The 22424-nt window shown below is 65.0% G+C and overlaps 3 protein-coding genes across 4 annotated transcripts; all 3 read left to right on the top strand.

Moving 5' to 3' along the window:
• The first annotated feature begins 172 nt into the window (after positions 1-172).
• On the top strand, positions 173-9988 carry HCN3 (hyperpolarization activated cyclic nucleotide gated potassium channel 3). Its single transcript, XM_066206751.1, has 8 exons — positions 173-483; positions 3112-3541; positions 3692-3853; positions 4290-4508; positions 4925-5071; positions 5174-5414; positions 5919-6083; positions 6612-9988. Exons 1-8 carry the CDS (start codon positions 173-175, stop codon positions 7754-7756), a joined length of 2820 nt encoding a protein of 939 aa, XP_066062848.1. The 3' UTR covers positions 7757-9988.
• A 2177-nt stretch (positions 9989-12165) lies between these two features.
• FDPS (farnesyl diphosphate synthase) lies at positions 12166-14869 on the top strand. Of its 2 annotated transcripts, none has more exons than XM_066206840.1 (9): positions 12166-12365; positions 12494-12634; positions 12702-12782; positions 12870-12992; positions 13559-13647; positions 13789-13861; positions 13991-14068; positions 14145-14279; positions 14510-14869. In XM_066206840.1, the coding sequence occupies exons 1-9, from the start codon at positions 12225-12227 to the stop codon at positions 14708-14710; spliced, it is 1062 nt and encodes a 353-aa protein (XP_066062937.1). In that variant the 5' UTR covers positions 12166-12224; the 3' UTR covers positions 14711-14869. The 2 variants fall into 2 exon arrangements, with proteins under 2 accessions (XP_066062937.1, XP_066062938.1); XM_066206841.1 differs by having other exon boundaries at positions 12170-12365; positions 13619-13647.
• Positions 14870-15061: 192 nt separating this feature from the next.
• RUSC1 (RUN and SH3 domain containing 1) lies at positions 15062-22040 on the top strand. Its single transcript, XM_066206743.1, has 10 exons — positions 15062-15074; positions 15814-17450; positions 17789-17893; positions 18341-18417; positions 18554-18728; positions 18835-18940; positions 19028-19074; positions 19291-20311; positions 20621-20749; positions 21397-22040. Exons 2-10 carry the CDS (start codon positions 15887-15889, stop codon positions 21563-21565), a joined length of 3393 nt encoding a protein of 1130 aa, XP_066062840.1. The 5' UTR covers positions 15062-15074; positions 15814-15886; the 3' UTR covers positions 21566-22040.
• The last annotated feature ends 384 nt before the right edge of the window (positions 22041-22424 follow it).

Below are 22424 nucleotides of genomic sequence, written 5' to 3'. Positions count from 1 at the left end.
GTGCGCAACAGGCGGGCGCCGGCGGAGCTTCGTGAGCGCTCGCTGAGCGAGTGGCCGCGGGCGGCGAGCGAGCGCCCGCCCGCCCGGGGCCGGGCATGTGCGGCGGGGCGACGGGCAGGGCGCCCGGGCAAGGGCGTTTGAAGGAAACGTGAAGCGAGGCGGCGGCGGCGGGATGGAGGCGGCGCCGCGGCGAAGCCCCGAGCCGCGGGAGAAGCCGCCGGTGCTGGACGGGGAGGCAGCGGGGGCGCCCGCGGGGGCGTCGGGCGCGGCCCCGGCCTCGCCGGCGGCGACGGAGCAGATCGTGGCGGAGGGCGAGGCGGCGGCGGCGGGCACGTTCGTGCAGCGGCAGCTCGGGGCGATGCTGCAGCCCGCCGTGAACAAGTTCTCGCTGCGCATGTTCGGCAGCCACCGGGCCGTGGAGATCGAGCGGCAACGGGTGAAGTCAGCGGGCGCCTGGATTATCCATCCCTACAGCGACTTCAGGTGGGACCGGGGCCCCGCGATCCCCGCCCCGGCACTGGCACCGACCCCCATCCCGGCTCCGGTCCCGGCTCCGGCTCCACCGCCCGCCGCCGCTGTCCGTGGTGCTGAGCGCGGCCCGGCCGCCCGACACCGTAGGGGCAACAGGTGCCGGTAGCCGGGGCTCCGCACCGGCCCGGGGAGGCGGCTGCCGACCGCCGGAGCCAGGGGCCGTGCTGCCCCAGCCCCTTCCCGTCTGGGATTATCCCGCCCGCACGGACAACTCTGTCCTGCCCCAGCACACCCGGGCTCCCGGGGCTCCCGGTGCCCGGGGGTAGCCTGGCTCCGCCGAGCCGCGGAGCTCCGCTGACCCGGCCCCGGGCGTGCGGAGGCGGAGGCAGGGGTTGGTTGCTGGGCTTTGCCTGCCCTTACAGCTCCCCCCGCCCTTCTCGATGCTGTTTTTAATTTGATAAGGAGCCTTCATCCCCCTTGGATGCGGCTCCCTGCAGCTGGAGCGGGGCTGGTCACCAGGCGAGCAGCCGGGCCTGCCTCTCAGTGTCACCGGGATCACAGTGGGAGCTCGGGGATGGATGATGTGGGAGGAACTGGGTGTCACGGGGATGTTGAGTCATATAGGGTGGGCTTTCTCCACGGGGAATGAAGCTGCCAGGCAGTCATCTCCCGCGGCAAGCTGTGACATGGATGTTGTCCCCAGCCTGGGAAGCACACCAGAATGGGGCCAGCAACCAGTGGGTCTCCTGCACCTGTAGCCATCTCCCCTCACCACCGGGCCCCAACCACTCACTCGGTCCTTTGCACCACCCCAGCATGACACCCAGGGCTGCCAGCCCTGTGAGCCCTTTTCCAAAGGGAAACCATCCCAAAGTTTATGAGCCTTGAGCTTGGCAGCAGCAGCTTCTGCAACCAGCACCATGAAGGGAGCTGGCAGGTAGACAGACAGGGGGATTACTCCAGTGTTTATCACATTAGGGAGATACATAAAGTCCATGGAGATCAGGGCCTCGAGTGTTCGGTCTGACACGTAGTGAAGGACAAGGCCTGTCCTAAAGAGCTTAAGCCTAAATCTGAAGCGAGAGCTCTGGGCAGGCTTGGGCAGCTACAGGGACAGGCAGCTTCCCTTCTCAGTTTCTCAGGGCACAGCAGAGAGGTGCAGGAAGCAATTCCTCAGCCAGATCAGGCCCCTTCTGCTTCAGCTGCATTTCCTTGCCTAGCCCAGCAAATCCAGGCCACTGGCAGGAAGGTGTTACTTTGGGACAGGCTCCTGACCCTGGGGTGGGCTCCTGATTATGAGGTCCCTCGCAGCCCTGGGCTCATTCCTGACCCTGGGGTGGCTCCTGGCCCTGGGGTGGTTTCCGGACCTGGCGTCACTTCTGTCCTTCAGGTGGCTCCTTGAAGAAAGGATGCCTCCCCCTACTCGCCCTCAGGCTCTGGTGCTCTCTCTCTGAAGAAGCCTCTCATGGCACCACGATGTCCCTTCCCTTCCCCTCCCTTCCCTTCCCTCAGCTGCAGAGAGCTCAGTGCCTGTGTCCCACTATGGGTGTGGGGTGGGAAATCCCCACAGGCTTCTGTCACCTGTAAAAAAGCTGGTTTGGTCCCACTGGGCACTAAGAGCCACCCTGAAGTCACCTTTGGAGATTTGAGTCTACACCTACAAGCAGGGCTGGAACTAGCAGGGGATGCCTGGGGACACCTGAAGGTGGGAGCTGGACCTGCTTTCCCAAGGGCCCATGAAGGCACCGATGTGTCTTCACAGGACAGGAGTCACAAGCCTTGTGGAGAAAGGCATGATGTGTCTGTGTGAACAATGAAAACATCCCCGTGACATTTGCATGTGAACAGGGTTGGATGTCCTGACATAACCAGCTGCTCCCAGGGGGAAACTTCCCTTTCCTTTGGAGGGAAGCTCTTGGCTTTCCCTCCAAAGCCTCCAAGCTTGTCCACTCTCAGCAAAAGGAGGTGGATGAGGAGTGCTGCAGGCCCAGGGCTGTGCAGCTCCTGCCCTGCGCATGCTGGTAGCTCCTTTAAGGTTGGACATTCCTCCCACCTTCCCCTGGTACCGGCATTGTCTGTCCTTGCTTGGCTGCTGCCTGGCTCACCAGAACAGCCTCCCTGCTCCTCCTTGGCCGCCCTAGGAGCTCGGCACTCCGTTTGCATAACCAGCAAAGCTTATCCCAAATCCTGCTAAGCCCACTCGGGTGGTGGCGGGGAGACAGCGGATGACAGGGAGCCTCAAGGGAGCAAAGCCCACATCCTCTCTGAGTTCTCCACGGGGCACGTGTCAACTTTGGGGTGGGGGCATAGGTGTGCATGCACAGCCCTGCAGGAGAAAGAGAGACAGCCAAGCTCCTACAGCCCCCCCATTCCCACACAGGGTGACTTTTGCACCCCCGGGCTCCTGGCCCGGTGCTGAATTGCTCCTCTCCCCACACATCTGCTCACATCTGTCCCAGCCAAGCAGCAGGGTGTCAGTCATGTGTGTGGGCAGGCACGTGTGTGTGTCTCCTCAGCACCTGCCTCTCTGCACTCTCTCAGACCCTAACTTTGGTCATGGGTTTGCTGTCTAACTGCCTGTGTCCTGCCTCTCCCCACTCCTCCCTGTCCTGTTCTGTCCCCTGCATTCCCACCCTGCAGGTTTTACTGGGACCTCGTCATGCTGCTCCTGATGGTGGGGAATTTGATCATCCTGCCTGTGGGCATCACCTTCTTCAAGGATGAGAACACCCCTCCCTGGATCGTTTTCAACGTGCTTTCAGACACTTTCTTCTTGGCTGACCTGGTGCTGAACTTCCGGACAGGCATTGTGGTGGAGGACAACACGGAGATCATCCTTGACCCTCACACCATCAAAATGAAGTACTTGAAGAGCTGGTTCCTTGTCGACTTCATTTCCTCCATCCCTGTTGACTACATTTTCCTCATTGTTGACCTGGAGACCCAGGTGGATTCTGATGTCTACAAGACAGCCCGGGCCTTGCGCATTGTGCGCTTCACCAAGATCCTCAGCCTGCTGCGCCTGCTGCGTCTCTCGCGCCTCATCCGCTACATCCACCAGTGGGAAGAGGTGAGAAGCCCTTGGGGATCTCCTGGTCAGGGACCCAGGCCAGCTCCGGGGTCCCCAGCTACAGGTTACAGCTGTCTGGAGGGCAGAGGGCTCCAAGGGTTGTTCTAGGAGAAGAGTTTCTCTGCAGCTCCACTCCTGCCTGTTCCCCAGATCTTCCACATGACGTATGACCTGGCCAGCGCCGTGGTGAGGATCTTCAACCTCATCGGGATGATGCTGCTGCTGTGCCACTGGGACGGCTGCCTCCAGTTCCTGGTGCCGATGCTGCAGGACTTCCCTGAGGACTGCTGGGTCTCCAAGAACCACATGGTGGTGAGTGCCCAGACAGGGGTGATTCCAGCTGGGATCTGCCGTGGTGGGGAGAGGATCTGGTTCCCTGTCTTCTACCCCATGGCTGGGAGATATGCTGGTGAGCAGTGTCTCTGTGGTCACAGCAGTGAGATAAGGCAGAGGAAATCTCTGCATCAGCTTCCCATCTCAGCCCACCTTGCTGGAGTCAGGGAATCCCTCAGGGAAGGAACAGGACACTGGGGCTCCTGCTTCCTCCCCAGAGCAGGGGCTGGTGCCTGCTCAGGGCTTCGCGCAGTCCCAGTGCCTCTTCCTGGAGGAGAACTCATCCCTTTGGCCTTGGAGGAACTTTGTTCTCACTGGGTCTCTGGACTCCCCAGCTTAGGAAGGTGGGACTGAGGGGTTCAGCCCCACAGCACCTTCCAACAAACCCCCCAGTGCCACTGTCCCTCGTCTGCAGAATGACTCGTGGGGGAAGCAGTACTCGCACGCCCTGTTCAAGGCCATGAGCCACATGCTCTGCATTGGCTACGGGCAGCAGGCGCCCGAGGGCATGACCGACGTCTGGCTCACCATGCTCAGCATGATCGTGGGGGCCACCTGCTACGCCATGTTCATCGGCCACGCCACCGCCCTCATCCAGTCACTGGACTCGTCCCGGCGCCAGTACCAGGAGAAGGTCAGCAGGGTGGGCTCGGGAGGGCCTGGGTACTGGGGGAAGAGTCCTGGCACGAGCAGGTCCAGCTCCAGAACCAGCTCAGCACAGCTGCTGTCCCCTACTGATTCCAGAGGCTGGGATCTTTTTTCATGCCACTCTCCCTCGAGTTGTTGCAGGTGGAGCTCAGGCTGACCATGGAGAAAGAGACCATACTGGTGTCCATACAGGGGGTCACTTTTGCACTGTGTGGTCCCTTCCTGCCCTCTGCCTTGGGCCCACCTGCATCCTGAGTGCACAGGGGTCTTGTCCTTTGCCCCAGAGGTGGCCTTTGGGACTGGAGCAGGGATGTCTGTATCCACATCATTGAGAAGGGATGCACTGTCCAGCCATGCAGGTGGTCCCAGCTCAGCCCTATGTGACTCCCCTTGTCCCTACAGTACAAGCAGGTGGAGCAGTACATGTCATTCCACAAGCTGCCCGGGGACACGCGCCAGCGGATCCACGAGTACTATGAGCACCGCTACCAGGGCAAGATGTTTGACGAGGAGAACATCCTGGGGGAGCTCAGCGAGCCGCTCAAAGAGGTGCGGGCACCACTCCAGTGGTGTGACCGGGGGGACAGAGGCTGGTGCTCGCAGGGGCCAGGCTCCGTGACATCCCCACTGACCTGCTCCTCCGCCCCACAGGAAATCATCAACTTCAACTGCCGCAACCTGGTGGCCAACATGCCCCTGTTTGCCAACGCGGACCCCAACTTCGTGACGGCCATGCTGACCAAGCTGCGCTTCGAGGTCTTCCAGCCTGGGGACTTCATCATCCGTGAGGGCACCGTGGGCAAAAAGATGTACTTCATCCAGCACGGGGTGGTCAGCATCCTCACCAAGGGAAACAAGGAGACAAAGCTGTCTGATGGCTCCTACTTTGGGGGTGAGGCTGGGCTGGGGGACCTGGTGATCAAAGTAGAGGCCAAAAGCTGCCCAGGAGCAGAAGGTGGGGCATCCCTAATGTTTCTGCCTGCCCATCTCCTCTTGCCGAGTGCCAAAGTCTTGGCATCCACTTCACCCCAGTTCTGTCTGGCTGGGGCAGAAGGAGCATCCACCACCCCACTGCTGGCCAGGGAGGAGGGGAGTGTAGAACAGAACATCTGAGCCAGTTTATAGGATACTGGCACAGCTCTGGGAGGGAAACAGGCCAGGCCATCACAGCAGCCACACCTGGGGATGTCTCCATGGCCTGCACAGGGAGGAAAACGCTGTGCCTGGCCAAGGAGACAGCCGTGGCTGTGCAGGCTCCGGGGTCTGTCCCTGCCTCTGAGCCAGGCTCTGCCTCTGTGCAGGGTTTTGGGGTGCCAGGCAGTCCTGTTCCTACTCCAACAGCTGGGAGGGGGATGGATGGCTGTGTCACCCTGACCCCAGCCCTGTGTCCCTGCAGAGATCTGCCTACTGACACGGGGCAGGCGCACGGCCAGCGTGAGAGCCGACACCTACTGCCGCCTCTACTCCCTGTCCGTGGATAACTTCAACGAGGTGCTGGAGGAGTACCCCATGATGCGCAGGGCCTTCGAGACGGTGGCCATGGACCGGCTGGACCGCATAGGTGAGGAGTGACCTCCTGGGCTCAGCACAGCCACCTCTACAGCCACTCCCAGGGCCCACGGGCCCCCAGACCCGCAGGTGATAGAGTCACAGAGCTGGATTGAGGTGATCACAGTGCCCCAAGCCCATGGGTGCGGAGCAATGAGGATGATGGGGTGTATGGGGAAGGAGCCTGCCCTGTCTCTCCCTCCCAGCAAGATCCAGGCAGAGCCATAGGACAGGCTTCCCTGGGAAAATGTCACTGCACTGCACTGTACTTGCCATATCTGGCAGTGACCAGCTGCTTGTCCTCACCCTTCCTTGCCTGTGGAGGACAAGCAGGACCTCAGTCCACAGTCCCTTTGGATCAGAACTCCCCTGTTTTGTCCCTGCTGCTTCCACTGCTCCAGTCTGGATCTTTCCCAGAGTCTTGCTTCCCCTGGAACGCTAGTGAGGTTTTATTGCCCTTTCCCCACTGCCACCCTGCCCTGCACAGTGTCCCCAAGAGCCCACACTCCCAGGGTCGGTGACACTCCTGCCTCCCCTCCAGGGAAGAAAAACTCCATCTTGCTCCGCAAGCGAGCCGAGCACAGCTCTGGGCCCCTGAACAACGAGATGATCCAGCAGATCGTGAAGCACGACCAGGACATGGCCCACAACATCCAGGACCTGCAGCAGATGGCGATGGGCCGGGAGCTGAGCGGGAAGCCGGTGATCTGGGAGCCGCTGGTACACGCGCCCCTGCAGACGGCCGCCGCCACCACCAACGTGGCCATCGCGCTGACCCACCAGCACAGCCTGCAGGCCCACATCTTCCTGCCGCCCTCCTCCATCTCCAGCCCACTCTCGCCCGAGGCCACTCTGCTCACCAAGCCGGTGCGCCGGTCCCAGCCCAGCCTGGGGGGCTCCCGGCCCTCCTCCGTGAGCTCCCCCTCCGGGGTGCAGTCTCACCTCCAGACACCGGCCGCCGGCTCGCCTTCCTCCCCCATGGTCCAGTCCCAGGCGCCGCTGGAGAGCGGGGGCCAGAGACCCAGCCCCGGGGCGCAGCCCCTGCCCCGCGCAGCGCAGAGGGGGGAGATGCCAGCAGGGGCCAAGCAGCCCCCGGCCGGGCCCCAGCCCCAGCTCTCCAGGTCCCGCGGCGCCTCGGTCTCCACCTCGCTGCTGCAGCAAGCGGCGGGCGCTGCGTCCCCCAGCTCCGAGCAGGCGCTGCCGCCGGGAAGAACGCTCCACTACAGCCTGTCCCGAGCCACCGGCTCTCACATCTCCCTCCTGATGCAGCCCCAGCAGCTGGTGAAGCACAGGAGCATCCAGGGCCTGCCGGTGGGGCGGCTCACCCAGGATGTCCGGCTCCTCTCTGCCTCCCAGCCCTCCCTTCCCAATAAAGTGGCCCAGCAAGCCGACGGGAGCTCCTTGAAGCAGGGCAGGAAATCTGCCGGGAACCTGGCCCGCAGGTCCTCGCCCTCGGTAGCCGGACTCCTCGCCAAGCCATGTGCGGGGATGCCAGGCCAGCCCACACACTCGCAGCAGACGCCTTCAGGATCGCTGGCTCAGCCCGGCCGCTCCACGGCGGGAGCGTCCACCCCCCAGTCCCCGGGCTCCGCGTCCAGGCAGGCAGCAGGTCCCTCCCGCAAGGGCTCCGTGGCCTTCAGCCCCGAGGTGGAAACGGCGAAGCCCAAACTCCCATCCAACATGTGAGTCCTGGCGGCACCCACACAGGCAGGAGGGACCCGGGCATCCCGGCGGCAGAGGAGGCAGGAGAAGCAGAGCACCAGCCCCGCCGTGTCGGAGGGAAAATGAGGTGAGAGGCAGCACCCGGGGCCACGGAGGGGCTGTTTCAGGCACGGGGGCACGGCAGGGATGAGCATGGGGCCAGCCCCAGAGCTGGCCCGGCCTGGATGAGGAGAGGGCTCTGCTGACTGCCCCAAGGGGGTAACCCTGCCCGGGCTCTCCCCTCCTTGCTCATCACCATCTGTGAGTTCTGCCCTCCTCCCGGAGACATAGGACAGGTGAGAGCCCTTGCCCAAACTCTGGCCTCTCTGGGGAGCTCAGCTCCCCATAACTGCCCCTTGGGGGCTGGGCCCCCCACGCTCGGTGCCGCGTGTCCCACGGCCCGTCCTCGGGGCCAGGCTGGCGCTGGCAGCTCCTCCAGCTTATCTTCTGTCACAGCAGGGGCTGCCTCACGCCCACCTCGATCCCCAGATTGCTCTGCCCAGCACCTTTGCCTTTAGGGTGAAGGAGAGGGAGCCTCCCGGATCTACTGCCCGGGTGGAGGGAGGAGGCTGGAGCCCATGGCAGGGGTTCCCCGAGCAGGAAGAGCATGGGGGTCCAGGGTCAGCACTCCCCTTCCAGAGTGCCGGGACCTGCAGGTCCCAGGCAGGGCTCCTCTGGTGTGAGGAGTGCCAAGGAGCAACGCTGGGGGCAGAGGGCTCTCCACTGAGCAGCCCCCCAGTCCCTCTCCCCGGCTTGTGGGACCATTTTGCCTCAGAGGTGCTGAGTCCCAGTGAGGTTGGGATGTGCTGCTGGGCAGGGCTCTGCCCCACACCCGGGCACTGTGGCTGCCCCTCCACGTGCCCCCATGGGGCAGCCTGTGGGGATTCTGCTGCCTGCAGCTCCAGGAGGATGCTCAGAGGGTCAGTCCAAGAGGACCCCTCTGTGGCTTCAGAGTGATGTCCTGAAGGTCATCTGGGAGGACCCTTCTGTGGCTCCAGGAGAATGCTCACAGGGTCAGCTGCGGGGACCCCACTGCGTGTGGCTCCAGGAGGATTCTCAGCCCGGGCTCTGCTCCCCTGCCCTGTGCTGCAGTCGCGTTTCCAGGTTGCCTGGAATTGCCAGTCGCCAGTGCCACAGGAGAAAAAGGCCATCACAAAGAGATGCCAATCCCGGGCAGCACCTGGGTGACATGTGGGACTGTGAGGTTAACCCCACTCAAACAGGGGCCCATGGTCCCCACAGATGCCCCACGCCCCCCACCCCCACCCGAGACAGTAGTGTGCAATGTGTGTGCGAGTCGTGGCTCTGCCGAGCAGCCGAGCTCTGCTTACAGTGTCGCTTTGGGCCAACCATGTTCAGTCCTGGTTAGAGTAGTGTCCCCTCCGATCCCGCCGCGCTGTGCGAGCTGCTTCCCACTCCCGGAGTCTGGAACCGTGGCTCCTCCTCGTGCTCTGGGGCTCAGCTACCGCTGAGCGGGACCCGCCGGACCCTCAGCGCAGGGCGAGGTCTTGTTCCCCGCGGTACTTCTTGAGGTGAGGTGTTCAGCTCTCCTCCCTCGTGTTTTGGGGCGTCGGGAGAATTCCAGAGCCCAGCTGCTCTGGGAACTCAGTCTGGGGGGTGCAGCAGCCCACCAGGAATCCCGGCAGTGCCTGCCAGGGGGGATGTTCAGCACTGCCTTTTCTCCGTGGATTTCAACTGCCCTTCCCTGCCCACCCCCACGTCCCGCTCCATCCCCGTGGTCGGTATGTCCCCAGTAGCCCCTGGGGCAGGGATCTGCAGCGGAGCCGCGTGTCCCACGTCCCCGGGTTGTGTTCACAACTGCGTGATGTAGATGTCTTAGCGGTCATCCCAGCGCCCCGCAGAGCGCGCGGGCTGGCTCGGACAGCACCGAGCTCCGGCTGGCCGCGCCTCTGGTGCACCCTGCCCACGCCACAGCCCCGTGTCGGGAGCCAGAGCCACCCTGTGCTCCTGGCACCGTCGCCCCTGCCCTGCGCCGTGGCACCTCGTGGCCCGGTGCTCACCCCGGTGGAGGCTGGAGAGGCTGGGGGTGCCGGCCGTGCGCGGGCGCAAGTTTAGCCACCAAAGACCATGATCCTCCACTCTTGCACTCACGGCAGTCGATGTACAGAGCTTGTAGTTTTCATATCGCAGAGAATTAAAGAGCGTTTTTTTATTTTTGGTCGTTGTACATAATGGATTTAAATAATAAAGAGAGATTCCGAGCTGGTCTGGGGGAGACTCCTTCTGCACCTCCTGTGACCCCACAGCACCCTGCCCGGGGATGGAACAGGACAGGGGGATGCTGCAGCACCCCAGCTCCAATCCTGGCCCTCTGCAGAGCCGGGAGCAGCCAGAACACCCTCGGGAGCCACCGAGGGGCCTCCCCCAAGCCCCACAGACCTGGGTGGTGCAGCAGGAGCCCAAAGGCAACAGGTCCCCTCCCACCCACCCCAGTCCCTTTCGGCCCTGGGCAGATTAATGTTTAATCTTTGGTTATTTTCCCCTTCCATCTCCGTTCCCTTTATTGCCGGGGGGAGGGGCAGGATTGATACCGCCTGATTGCAGAGCAGACTCGAGGCATTAACGCGATTAAATGAAGGTCACACAGCGCAAGGTGGGCTGGGGCACACAAGCCACGGCACTGCGGCGTTTGCGGCACCTGGAGCAGGTCTCAGCCGTGCTCCGGCTGCACCCTGGTCACCTGCCACAGCTCCCTCGGCACGGCGCAGGCAGGACACAGGTGCAGGCCAGGCATGGCCACAGGCTGGACACTGGACACGCCTGGCAGTGGGCACAGGCAGGATGAAGGTGCGGGCAGGACGCGGTGCGGGCAGGACACGGTGGCAGGCAGGACGAATGTGCTGGCGGCCACCCCGCTGTGTCCCGCCGGCTTTCCCCGCTGTGCCCGGCGGCTCTCCCCACTGCAGCGCGGCGTTACCGCGGCAGCCCCTGCCCGCAGGACGCTGCTGGCGGCCCCCCCTGCACCCCGCAGGAATTAGGCTCCGTGACACACGAAGAGCTCAACGCTGATTAGCGGTCTCCTTCTAATTTGATTATTTCAGATTACACTGCAGCCAGCCTGATTAAGGGGGCGCGGGGCTGCTCTGCGGGGCGGACGGAGGCAAAAAGAGCATTTTTTGGGAATTAATTCCAGCATATGCCCTATTTCTGTTCCAATACTCTTCCATCCAGTTCATGTCCATCGACAGGGCTGGCGGCTCGTGCGGCCGAGGCAGCGGAAGAGGGACACAGAACCGCGTCCCGGGACACGGCAGAGATCCGCTGCCCGCCCGGGGCTGAGGGCAAAGCGCCGGGATACGAGGGCCCCGCAGAGTCCCCCGTCCGTCCCCGTTCCCCAAGGACACACGTCCTGGAGCCGGAGGCTCTGCCCCGAGCCCCCGCGTCCCCGGCGGCGGCGGGAGGGGGATTAGAGGGCACCACAGAGAGATTAATTAACCCGGGTGAGCCGGGATTAGGGGATTCGGGGCGGGCGGGGTGCCCAGGCAGGAGCTGCGGGCAGCAGCGGGAAGGTGTCACCGCGTGTGCCCACCCAACGCGTCCCCGGCCCAGGTCACCCCTGCGGCGACCCCTCGAGGGTCGATGGGCAGCTGGACTCCCCGGCGGCCGGGGTCTCGCCCGCGCACACAGGTGTGGGGTGTACCCCACCCTCACAGCACCTCACACCTGTACTGCACCCTATACCGGTACAGCACCACACCTGCACAGCGCCCACTCAGTGACCCACGTCTGCACCACACCCCATAACTGCTCTGTACCCCATAACTGCTCTGCACCCACACCTGCACAGCATGTCAGCTGCATGGCGCTGCACACCTACACTGCACCCCCCAGCCGCACGGTACCGCACACCTGGGCTGCACCCCACACCTGGGCTGCGCCCATAGCCGCATGGTATTCCACACCTGCATGGAGACTCACAGCTGCACAGCGCCCCAAACCCGCTCTACAACCCCACAGACCACATGGCAGCCCCCACCTGCACCCCACACCCCCATTTTTCCCCCAGTTCCAGCGCACCCCGTTCCTCTCACGGTTACCGGACACGCCCCCTGAGCACGCCCCACCCCAATCCCCGCCCCTCAGCCCAGTCACGCCCCCGCGCCAGACCGGGCGCTCGCTCCATTCTCCCTCTCCACCAATCACCTGCCTCGGTCCCGCCCTTTTCGCGCTTCTATTGGCTGAACTGTTTTGGGCTCATCCTCGCACGATGAAACGGGCCAATGGGGGCACTGCTCCAGCCGCGTGCCCGTTGGCCCCTCCCCAGGCGCGGAGCACGTTGGGATTTGTAGTCCAGAGACGGTATAGGCAGGGCCCGCGTCCGTGTCTCGGGACTGCGCGTCCCGGCGTGCCCCGCGCGGGGGGCGTGGAGGGGGCGGGGTCAGCGGCGCCGCGGAGGCCGCGGGCGGCAGCGGCGGGATCGTGGACCGGCACCATGAGCGGCGGCGGGTCCGGGGTGCGGGCAGCGGCCGAGCGCGAGGAGTTCGCCGCCTTCTTCCCGCAGATCGTCCGCGACCTGACGGAGGACGGGCTGGGGCACCCAGAGGTGGGAGACGCCGTGGCGCGGCTGAAGCAGGTGAGTAGGGGAAGGGGGCGGCGGGCGAGGGACGGGGGGCGAGGGGCTGGGGGCGGCGGGCGAGGGACGGGGGGCGAGGGGCGGCGGGCGAGGGGCTGGGGGCTGCTCACGTCGCTGCTCTCCCGCAGGTGCTGGAGTACAACGCGCCGGGCGGGAAATGCAACCGGGGGCTGACGGTGGTGGCCGCGTTCCGGCGGCTGGCGGGCCCCGCACAGCAGGACCCGGAGAGCCTCCGCTGCGCCCTGGCCGTGGGCTGGTGCATCGAGCTGGTGAGAAACGGGACCCTGGGGATGGGACCCCCGGGGGACGCCCTGTCCCTAATCCAGCCTCTCGCAGTTCCAAGCCTTTTTCCTGGTGGCTGACGACATCATGGACGCGTCGCTGACCCGCCGGGGGCAGCTCTGCTGGTACAAGAAGGTGAGAGTGCTCAGGAGGCCCCTGTTCACGGGGGTGTCCCCTGAGAGTCAGGAGGCTTTGTGACACCTCCCTGCCTTCCTGGTGCAGGAGGGGATCGGGCTGGATGCCATCAATGATGCTTTTCTCCTGGAGTCGTCGGTGTACCGGCTGCTGAGGAGGTACTGTGGGCAGCAACCCTACTACCTGCACCTGCTGGAGCTCTTCCTGCAGGTGAGCCTGGCTCCCCAACCCCTTCCCACTTTCCTGGGGTCTGGGCCTTTCCTGATGTTTGACTGCATGTGGATCTCAGAGTGTTCCTCAGATTCCTGGGCATCCTGCTGGATGTGCCCTTCCTTTGGACTCAAAGAGGAGTTGAAACAGGGTTTGGGATCTGCACTGTGGTGTTGGGACTTTCCTGGAGGACGTGTGAACAAATTATGGAATCTCAGACTGGTTTGGGTTGGAAGGGACCTTAAAGATCTTGTTTCAAGCCCCCCACCATGGGCAGGGACACCTTCCACTATCCCAGGTGGCTCCAAGCCCCAGTGTCCAACCTGGCCTTGGATAATTCCAGGGATCCAAGGGTAGCCACAGCTCCTCTGCTAGGGCCTCCCCACCGTCACAGGGAACAATTTTATTCTCATATCTCATCTAAATCTCTCCTCTTCCGGTGTAAAACCATCACCCCTAGTCTTGTTTCTTCTGCCCATGCAAAACATCCTCCTCCCTCTTTTTTATAAGCCTCTTAACTTTTGGAAGGCCACAATGAGGCCACAAATCCTTTCTTTCCTCTCCAGACCGGCTACCAGACCGAGCTGGGGCAGACGCTGGACCTCATCACTGCTCCCGTTTCCCAGGTGGATCTGAGCCGGTTCAGCGAGCAGCGGTACGGAAGGAACGGGCAGAGCTGGACACAGCCGAGCCTCGGGCTGGTTTTTGAGGGGCTGCTGCTGCTCCCTCCTGTCCCTGACCTGCAGAGGGTGGGAGAGCCCAGGCCTTGGGGCTGAGCCTGGTTCCTCTGGCACAGGTACAAGGCGATTGTGAAGTACAAGACAGCGTTTTACTCCTTCTACCTCCCCGTGGCTGCGGCCATGTACATGGTGAGTCTGGTGGGAACAGCTCAGGAGAGCCCTCACCCTCGTGTGAGCCTGTCCAGGAGGGCAGGTCCTGGAAGGCTTTATCCCAGGTGGTGGAAGGCTTTATCTCTGTTATTTCTTCCCTCCCCTCAGGCGGGTTTTAACGGTAAGGAAGAGCACAAGAACGCCAAAGCCATCCTGCTGGAGATGGGAGAGTTCTTTCAGATCCAGGTAGGAGGTGGCTCTGCACCCCTTGGTGCTTGTCAGGTCCTGGCTGTGGCACTCAGGCGTTCCCACTGTCACACAGGACGATTACCTGGACTGCTATGGGGACCCAGCACTGACAGGGAAGGTTGGCACTGACATCCAAGACAACAAGTGCAGCTGGCTGGTGGTGGAGTGTCTGCGCCGCGTCACGCCAGAGCAGAGGCGGATCCTGGAGGTGAGGTCTGGGATCACAGAGCTGGGAGAGGGGATGGAGTGCCAGAATGTACACCTGGAGTGCCAGAATGTACACCGGGAGTGCCAGGGCTGTTACCTGGCTGGGAGGAGGGGCACTACGGGAGGGCAGCACAGAGAACAAAGCTCCTGAACAAAGCTCCTGCCCCATCCTGACGGAGCAGCAGCGCCATGAGCTGGGCTGGGACCTGACTCACTCCAGGGTTTTCCCAGGAGAACTATGGCTGTAAGGAGCCCGAGAAGGTGGCGAAGGTGAAGGAGCTCTATAACGCGTTGGGCATGGAGGCGGCTTTCCGGGAGTATGAGGAGAGCAGCTACCGACGGCTGCAGGAGCTGATTGGGAAGCATGCCCAGCGCCTGCCCCGGGAGATCTTCCTGGACCTCGCACAGAAGATCTACAAGCGGCAGAAGTGATGGAGGGGCCTGGCAGGGGGCTGGGCTCAGTCACTTACTAGCTGGAGCCGCTCCCTGCCCTGGGAGGGGCCGGGGACGGGTTGTGGAAGGTGCGATGGGATGGCCGGGGAGGTTCAGTGATCTCCCCCCGGCCGTGTGTCAATAAATATAAGTTATTGTAGCCGTGTCGCTGCCTGGTGCTGTCTGGGGACGGGGCTGGGTGGCGGGGAGGGGGATGCCGGTATCCCCCGTGCTTTCCCGGGTGGGGGGATGCCCGGAGCACCGCCCCGCCGGCGGGGCGGGACCGGGCGGCTCCCGGAGGGCGGCGGCGGGGCCGCGGCTCCTCCCTCCCTCCCGCAGCCGCATTCGCCGCCGCAGCGCCGAGGTGAGCGGGGGACGGGGAAGGGGATGGAGCCGGGCGGGGGCTGGAGGGGGATGGGAAGGGCCGCGCCCAGGAGGGCCGCTTCTGCTGCCTGGGCGCCGGTCCCCGCCCTGGGGCCGGGGGATGCTCGGGGCCGGGGGATGCTCGGCGCTTGCGGATACTCGGGGCCGGCGGATGCTCGGAGCCGCCCTCCCGCGGTCTCCGCTGCCCGTTCCCTGCCCGGAGCCTCCAGCAGGTGCCTGGGGCCGGGGCTCCCCCGCCGTAAGGCCGGGCCCGGTGGTGCGGTGGCCGTTCTGCAGCGGTTCCCAGGGCCGGGGGCCTCCGGCCAAGCCCCGGTCCCTGAGCACCCGCGATGCCACCGCCCCCAGCCTGGACAGCACCACCCCCTCCCCCCTAGCCTGCTCGACGATGCTCCAAGGGCGTTTTCTCCTTGGCGGCACCCCCGAGACGCTCCCGAGCCTCCGGAGGGAATCCTGCCCCGGAGCAGCCGAGCTTCCTGGGATCATTCCCAGGCCATGATCCAGGGACCAGCAGCTGGCTGCAGTCCCTGCCCGGCCACAGAGCCCCAGGTCCGGCAGGAAGCTGTGGGGCAGCCCCTCTCTCAGGGCACATCCCCATCTCTGACCTCCAGACCCAGGCCCTGCCGCAAGGTCACTGCCATCCCTCTTCCCCCGGCTGTGCCTCTCCCCGGGTTTGCACTGCTGTGTTCATCCCTGACCAGGAGGGTGTTTGGTGCTTACAGGGAGCTGGATGGTCTGAAGAGAGGAGCTGCTGGCCTCTCCTGGGAGCCCCGGCACTTCCAGTGAGGCAGCACCATGCTGGCTCCAAAGAAAGGCCTCCTGTGCAACCTCAACCACATCCACCTGCAGCACATCTCCCTGGGGCTGCACCTCTCCCGGCACCCCGAGCTCCAGGACACGGATGGATCCACCGGGGGGGGAGACCAGACCGGCTGCACCCACTGCCCGGAGAACCGTGAGCCGGTGGATGCCAATTCCAACAGTCCCTCCGTGAAATGCCGGTGTTGTGAGTCCCACACACCAGAGCCGGAGACGCTTGGGCTCCAGAACCAGGCAGTGCAAGAGGATTTCCCCTGCCTGCACAGCGGAGACGAGGAGGAGGAGGCAGCTTCCCCTTGTGATCCTCCTTGTGATCTGGATTCTTCCTCCTCCTCCTCCTCCTCTGTCAGTAGCTGCTCGGATTTCAGCTTGGATGACTCCCCGGTCTCGGTGTACTGCAAGGGGTTCGCCAGAGAAGAGTCCCAGTCCCCTGACAAGGAGCTGAACGTCATTCCCATAGAAAACGCCCAGGATGGAGAGTCTCTGGCTGACCAGGACAGGACGTGCGATGGGAGAGATGCCAACCACAACTCACCGGTGCTCGGGAGAGCCGCCGCTGTGGCCAGCAAGAGCCCAGACAGCCTCTGCAGCAACAACTCGCTCGACTCCCAGTGCGATGAGCTCTCTCCCGGCACGGCAGCACAGGAGACCACCGGCACCTGCGCTGACCTAGACCCCAACTGCAACCCCCTCCCTGAGCCCGATGCTGCGCCTCCAGCGCCGCCGCCTGTGCCGGAACGGCGGGACCCCAGGATCCCGAGCAGCGCTCCGGAGCCGCGGCCCCGGCCCAGCGGCCTCCCCCCGCCTGTGCCCCCTCGTCCCCGGCGGCGGCTGCAGGTCCTCAACGCGCACAGAGCAGAGCAGCCGCTGGGGCCAGTGCGGCCGGCAGAGCCCAAGGCCGGCCCAGGTGAGCTCTGCAGAGACACGGGCACGAAGACCATCACCTCCTTCCATGAGCTGGCGCAGAGGAGGAAGAGGAACGTGGCTGGGCCCACGCTCGCCCAGGCCAGGGTGGACCGCAGCGACTGGCTGATCGTGTTCTCGCCTGACACGGAGCTGCCCCCCACCAGCGAGCTCCTCTCCGGCACCGCGGGCCAGGAGCCAGCCCGGCCCCAGCCCCAGCCCAATCCTCAGCCCCAGCCCCAGCAGGACGGGCCGGCCAGGCCTCCCGGCCCCAGACAGAGAGAGGTGACGACGTTCAAGGAGCTGCGGTCCCGCAGTGCCGCCAGGCAGCCCAAGGGCCAGCGGGCAGAGCCGGCCCAGCACCCCCCCGTGCCGCCGGGGACGGGCGCGGGCTGGGGGCCCCCGGCGCCCCTGGGGGGACAGGTGCTGGCACCCAGTGACGGCCACCAGCTGAGAAGGAGACCCCGGCCGAGCCTGCAGCCCATCGCAGAGGGGCAGCCGAGGGATGTGGAGAAGGGGGGGCTGCCCCCAGGGGAAAAGGGGCTGGGCACTGCCCCGGTCCGGAGGCTCGGGGGTCCCGGCGGGGACCCCGCGGTGCCACGGGCGGCCCAGAGAGGAGACGAGACCTGCCTGGGGGGTGAGTCTGGGTCCCTCCGGGGGGGGCCGGGGGGTTCTGCCTGGGGGGCCGCGGGGCCGGGTGCGCGTCCCCGGGCGCTGGGAGCGATCCCGGGGCGCGCGGCCCGGGAGGTGCCGGGGCTGTCCCGCTCCGCCCCGCGGCTCCCAGCGCGCTTCCTCCGCCGCGGGCCCGGCCCCGCCGCCCGGCCCGGCCCGGCCCCGCCGCCCTTCGCCCCGCCGCCGGCCCCGGCTCCATGAGCCGGAGCGACCCGGGCCCCGCCGCCGGCCCCGCTCCTCCCCCGGCCCCGGGCAGCGCTCCAGCCGCCGCCCCGCCTGACCCCGCTGCCCCGCTCTCTCCAGCCAGGCCCGAGCCGCTCGCCCCGGGAGCCGCCGCTGGAGCCGCCGCTGGAGCCGCCCGGCCCGGCGGAGGGAGAGCGGAGGGGGCCCATGGAGAGCAAACGAAAGGTTGGAGCAGGTCCTCCCCGGAGCCTCCGCGGGGCGGGGGGCGAGGAAGTGGGACAGAACGGGGCGGGAGGGGAGGAGGGGGCAACGGGACCCCCAGGGTCGGGAGGGTGCGAGGGGCTCCTCCTGGGGCGGGTCGGTGTCCTGGGCACCCGCGGCGCTGGGCTGGGGCAGGGGAAGGGCACTAGGGACAGCGGAGGCAGGACAGGCAGCGCTGCCTGCAGGCCCGGCCCTGCCCGCCCCCGGCAGGTGGTCCTGTGTTGTGCAGTCCTGTCGAGCTGGGGAACGCGGGTGCAGCCGCCCCCGCAGCCCCCCGAGGGTCCCCCGCCTGCGGCTCCGGCCCGGCTCGGTCACCGTGCGGGCTGCAGGGTCCGGTGCGGTGTCCGGGGCCGCTCGGTGCCCGGCGGGTCCCTCCGTGCTGACCCTTGTCTCCTCTCCCTCCGTCCTCAGCGCTGCTGGTCGCTGTCAGCTCCGCCGTGGACAAAGTCATCGCCCACTTCAGCACCGCACGGAACTTGGTGCAGAAGGTGAGAGCTGGGCTGGGCTGGGCTGGACAGGAGGGGGTTTGGGAGTGCCAGGGGTGGGATTCCCCCATCCCTCCCAGCGGGATCAGGGTCAGGTGCTGCCCTTCCCCTCCCTCCCCTCTGCTCGTGCCTCCCTCAGGCCCAGCTGGGGGACAGCCGGCTCAACCCCGACGTGGGGTACCTGCTGCTGCACACCCTCTGCCCTGCACTCTATGCCTTGGTGGAGGATGGGCTGAAGCCCTTCCAGAAGGATGTTATCACAGGCCAGCGGAAAAATTCCCCCTGGAGTGTGGTGGAAGCCTCTGTGAAGACAGGTGAGGGTGAGGCTGGGGGCGTCTCCAGGTGCCTGGAGCTCTGTTGCAGCCCGGGCTGGGGGATGTGTGCCCTGGGCAGTGACTGTCTGTGCTCTGCACCCCACAGGCCCCAACACGCGCTCCCTGCACTCCCTGTGCTGGCACGTGGCCGGGCTGGCCCCCCTCAGCAGCACCAGGCAGAAGTTCCATGCCTTTATCCTCGGCCTCTTGAAGTGAGTATTGGCCCTGCCAGCCCCACTGCCACAGCAGGTTGGAACTGTCCCAGGGGCTCTAATCTGGGTTCCCTTTGTCTTGTTTAGCATTAAACAGCTGGAGTTGTGGATATCTCACCTGCAGAAGAGCCCAGGTAAGGACACAGTGCCCAGGAGCTCCCTCCCCAAGCCCCCCTCATCCCTGCCAGGCTGATAATCCCACTCTGGGGTTGGGATACATCCATGCTTGGCTGGAGTTTCCCTGGTGGATCAGGGCATCATTTTCCATGGAGCATCTTCAGCACAGAGGGTGCTCTGGCTGACGTGCACAGGGCATTCTCCACCTGCCTCACCTGTCCCTGTCCCCACAGGTGTGATCTCTGTGCTTTACTCACCCACGGCCTTCTTTGCCCTGAGCCAAGGCCCTCTTCCCCACCTTGCTGACGAACTGCTGCTGCTCATCCAACCCCTCTCAGTGCTGACTTTCCACCTGGACTTGCTCTTTGAACACCACCACCTCTCCGTGGATGTCCGGCCCTTGTCCCGCCGGTTGGAGTCCGCGCTGTCTCCCGGCCGTCGCCCCGTCCCGGTGCGGGGGGCTGTGTCTCTGGAGGGCCGGAGCGGTGCTGCCGGGGACAGCCTGGAGGATGAGACCCCCCCTGATGCTCTGGGCAGGGTGGGGGGCACAGGGGGCAGCACAAGGGCCCGGTCCCAAGCGACCATGGGTGGGCTGATCCCTGCCCCCCCAGTGGGGGCTGCCCTGCACCAAACCTTCCAGCATGTGCTGCGCTGGGGCGACCAGCTCAGCCGCACCTTGCTGGGATCTGACCCCGCCCCGGAGAGTCACGGGCCTGAGGAGGGCACTGAGGGCACTGCTGGGGCTGGCCTCAGCGGCTGGTGGGGCCAGCTGAGCCAGAGCTCCAGGATTTACACTGCTCCTAGCAAGGAGAAGTTTCCCTTGGTCTGGTGGACGAAGCTGCGGGTGGCTGCAGGGGATCCCAGCCCGGCCCAGGCTGCGCAATCCCAAACTTCCGTCAGTGAGCCCAGAGGCACGGAGCTGCAGCTCCTGCAGACCAAAGCCGTCCCTGAATGCTCCGGCCCAAAGCCCAGCAGCAGCACTGACACCTCAGGGACCTCTTCCCCTGAAGACCTCTTCATGCCCACTGGAACTGGAGCACTCGCCAAGCTGGATGATCCCACTGCTGGAAAGAATCTCCTGGCTGCTTCCCCAGAGCCTCCTGCCAACAGGAACCAGGCAGCACCTTCTGGCCCAGAGATGGGTAATCCTGCTGGTCCTGACAAGGGCAGCTGGCTGGGCCGGCTCTTTGGAGCCACCAACGCCTCATCCAGGAGCTTCCCCCCCAGCCCTGACAGCATCTTGGCCAGGTCCAGGTAAGACCTTGGGCAGGCAGAGGGGGGAAGAGGGATGTGCTGAGGAACGGTTTCTGTGCCTGGCTCACCACGGTGGCCTCGTGGGGATCCTGTACCGCCCCTTGTCCAGGGTCAGTGCCCCCGGGATTAGCGCATGTACCAAGTGCTGCTGCCATCACGTTGTTCAGTCCTGTGGAGCAGTGGGAGCTCTTGGGGAGGCTCAGTGGTGCTTGATGGCTCCTTGTCAGCTCCCAGATCACCAGAACAGTCTGAGATAAACAGCAGGAAGAGCTGCCAGGCGAGCTCGTGGCTCCCTTTGCTCTGTGGCAGGAGACCGTCCCGCTGGCTGTCCCCCAGCCCGCGTGTCCTGGCCGGGGTGGTGAAGGGCCTGGCGTCCGACAGGAGCCGCGCTCCGGAGCAGCCGCACAGGGGCTCGCCCGCCCCGCCCCAGGCCCGCAGGTGAGGCAGGGCTGGGAGTGGGCAGGGCTGGGAGCCGCCGGTGGGGTTTTCTGGGGGCTGCTCTCAAACACGGTCTGGGAGCCCCACGTGTCTCCCTAGGGAAAGGCACCGCTGCCCACTTGAGCCATAAGTGCATCCCTGAGGATCCCCCTCCTCTGCTGGGCTTTGGGGGAACCTGAGCCTCTGCCCACCTGGGGTCAGCTGTTTTTTCCCTGGGGTTTTGGGGACAATTTTTAGCATTTTCGTGTGTGCTTTGTGGATTCATGGCAGCTTGTTTGGGGCAAGCGTGTGGCAGCTGTGACCCGGCTGTGGCAGGTTGGGACAGCTCTGTGCAAGTGAGCAGGGCGGGCACGTGGCCATCCCAAGCGGTGCTTGGCTGTTTCCCTCTTCCTCATCCTTGCTGTCCCTGTCCCTGATATCCCCACACCCCCTTTGATGTCCCCACACCTCCTGCTCTGCTCCCACTCCCGGGGTTGACAGGACAGCTCTTTCAGGTGGCTCCTCGTACAGATGCCTCCTCAGGGGCCACCTCTGCCTGAGGAGGTCCCCGGTTGTACCCAATTCCCTCCCCCCGAGTGCTGTGGGGTCCTCGGGGTCCCCGGGGAGGCGATTCCATCCCCGACTCTGCCATGACATTTGTGGTGCAGGGCAGTCCGGGCACTGTGTGACCACACGGGCACCGCCGACGGGCACCTGAGCTTCCAAAAAGGGGACATCCTGGAGCTTCTCTGCACTGTGGATGAAGACTGGATCCGCTGCTGCCATGGCAACAGCACCGGCCTCGTTCCTGTCGGTTACACGTCCCTGATTTTGTGAGGAGGTGGAAGGGACCTGAGGAAGCAGCTGAGCTTGCCAGAGCGGGTGCCAGCTCCGGGAGGGGATGTCTCCTGCCACGGCTTCACCACCTGCGGGGCTGGCAGCTCCCAGGGGACCCTGCCCTGTCACTGCTGCATGATGTCACCGTGTCTGCCACCGCGTCCCCCGGACCCGCTGGCGTTGAGCCGTGTGGCTCCTCTTCGGGGGCTGCTGTGGCTCGCGGTTCCTCAGCTGCTGCCCACCCCTGTGCCAGGGCAGGGCCGGCTCCTTTCCCCGCCCGGCCCTCACGCTGCCCCGTGTCGTGTCCGTGCCGTCGCGTCCTGCCACCGCTGCCACCTCCCCGTGCCCTGCGCTGCCCCAGGGCCGGCCCCGCCACCAGCGCGCAGCCCCAGCACTCTGTAAATAGTTGTAACCACAGGAATGAGCTTGTTCCACGGGGGAAAAAAAGCTGGAAATAAAGGTTGTGACTCACGTGTCCACGTGTGCGAACGAGCCCCGGGAGCGGCCGCGGGGCCGATGTGGGTGGCCCGCGCTGGGATGAGGAAAGGCTCCAGCGGGAGCACTGGGGGCCGTGCTGGCTCTCGGCATCCCGGCTGCCGGCCAGGGAGAGCAGGGAGGCCTCACGCCCCAGCAGAAGGTGGCCCGGCTCCTCCACAGCGTGCGAGAGGCGGCTGCAGCCTCCCAGAGCCAGGAATATCCCTGGAGAAGCTGCCGGGGACCAGCCCCAAGCCGTGGGAGCTGCGCAGCACTGAGAACAGCCCGGGTCACTGGTTTTGTTATTTATATAACTTCAACTAATCTTGTCGTAGCCCAGAGGATGGCAGCAGGGGCTAAGGGGCTCCCAAGTTTTTCATGGTTT

This window comes from Chamaea fasciata, unplaced genomic scaffold, assembly GCF_029207755.1.
Source record: "Chamaea fasciata isolate MVZ Bird 193981 ecotype frontalis unplaced genomic scaffold, bChaFas1.0.hap1 SCAF_31, whole genome shotgun sequence".
NCBI classification, from domain to species: Eukaryota; Metazoa; Chordata; class Aves; order Passeriformes; family Sylviidae; genus Chamaea; species Chamaea fasciata.
The sequence above is the reverse complement of the archived record's forward strand: the minus strand, read 5'-3'. Positions and strand labels throughout refer to the sequence as shown.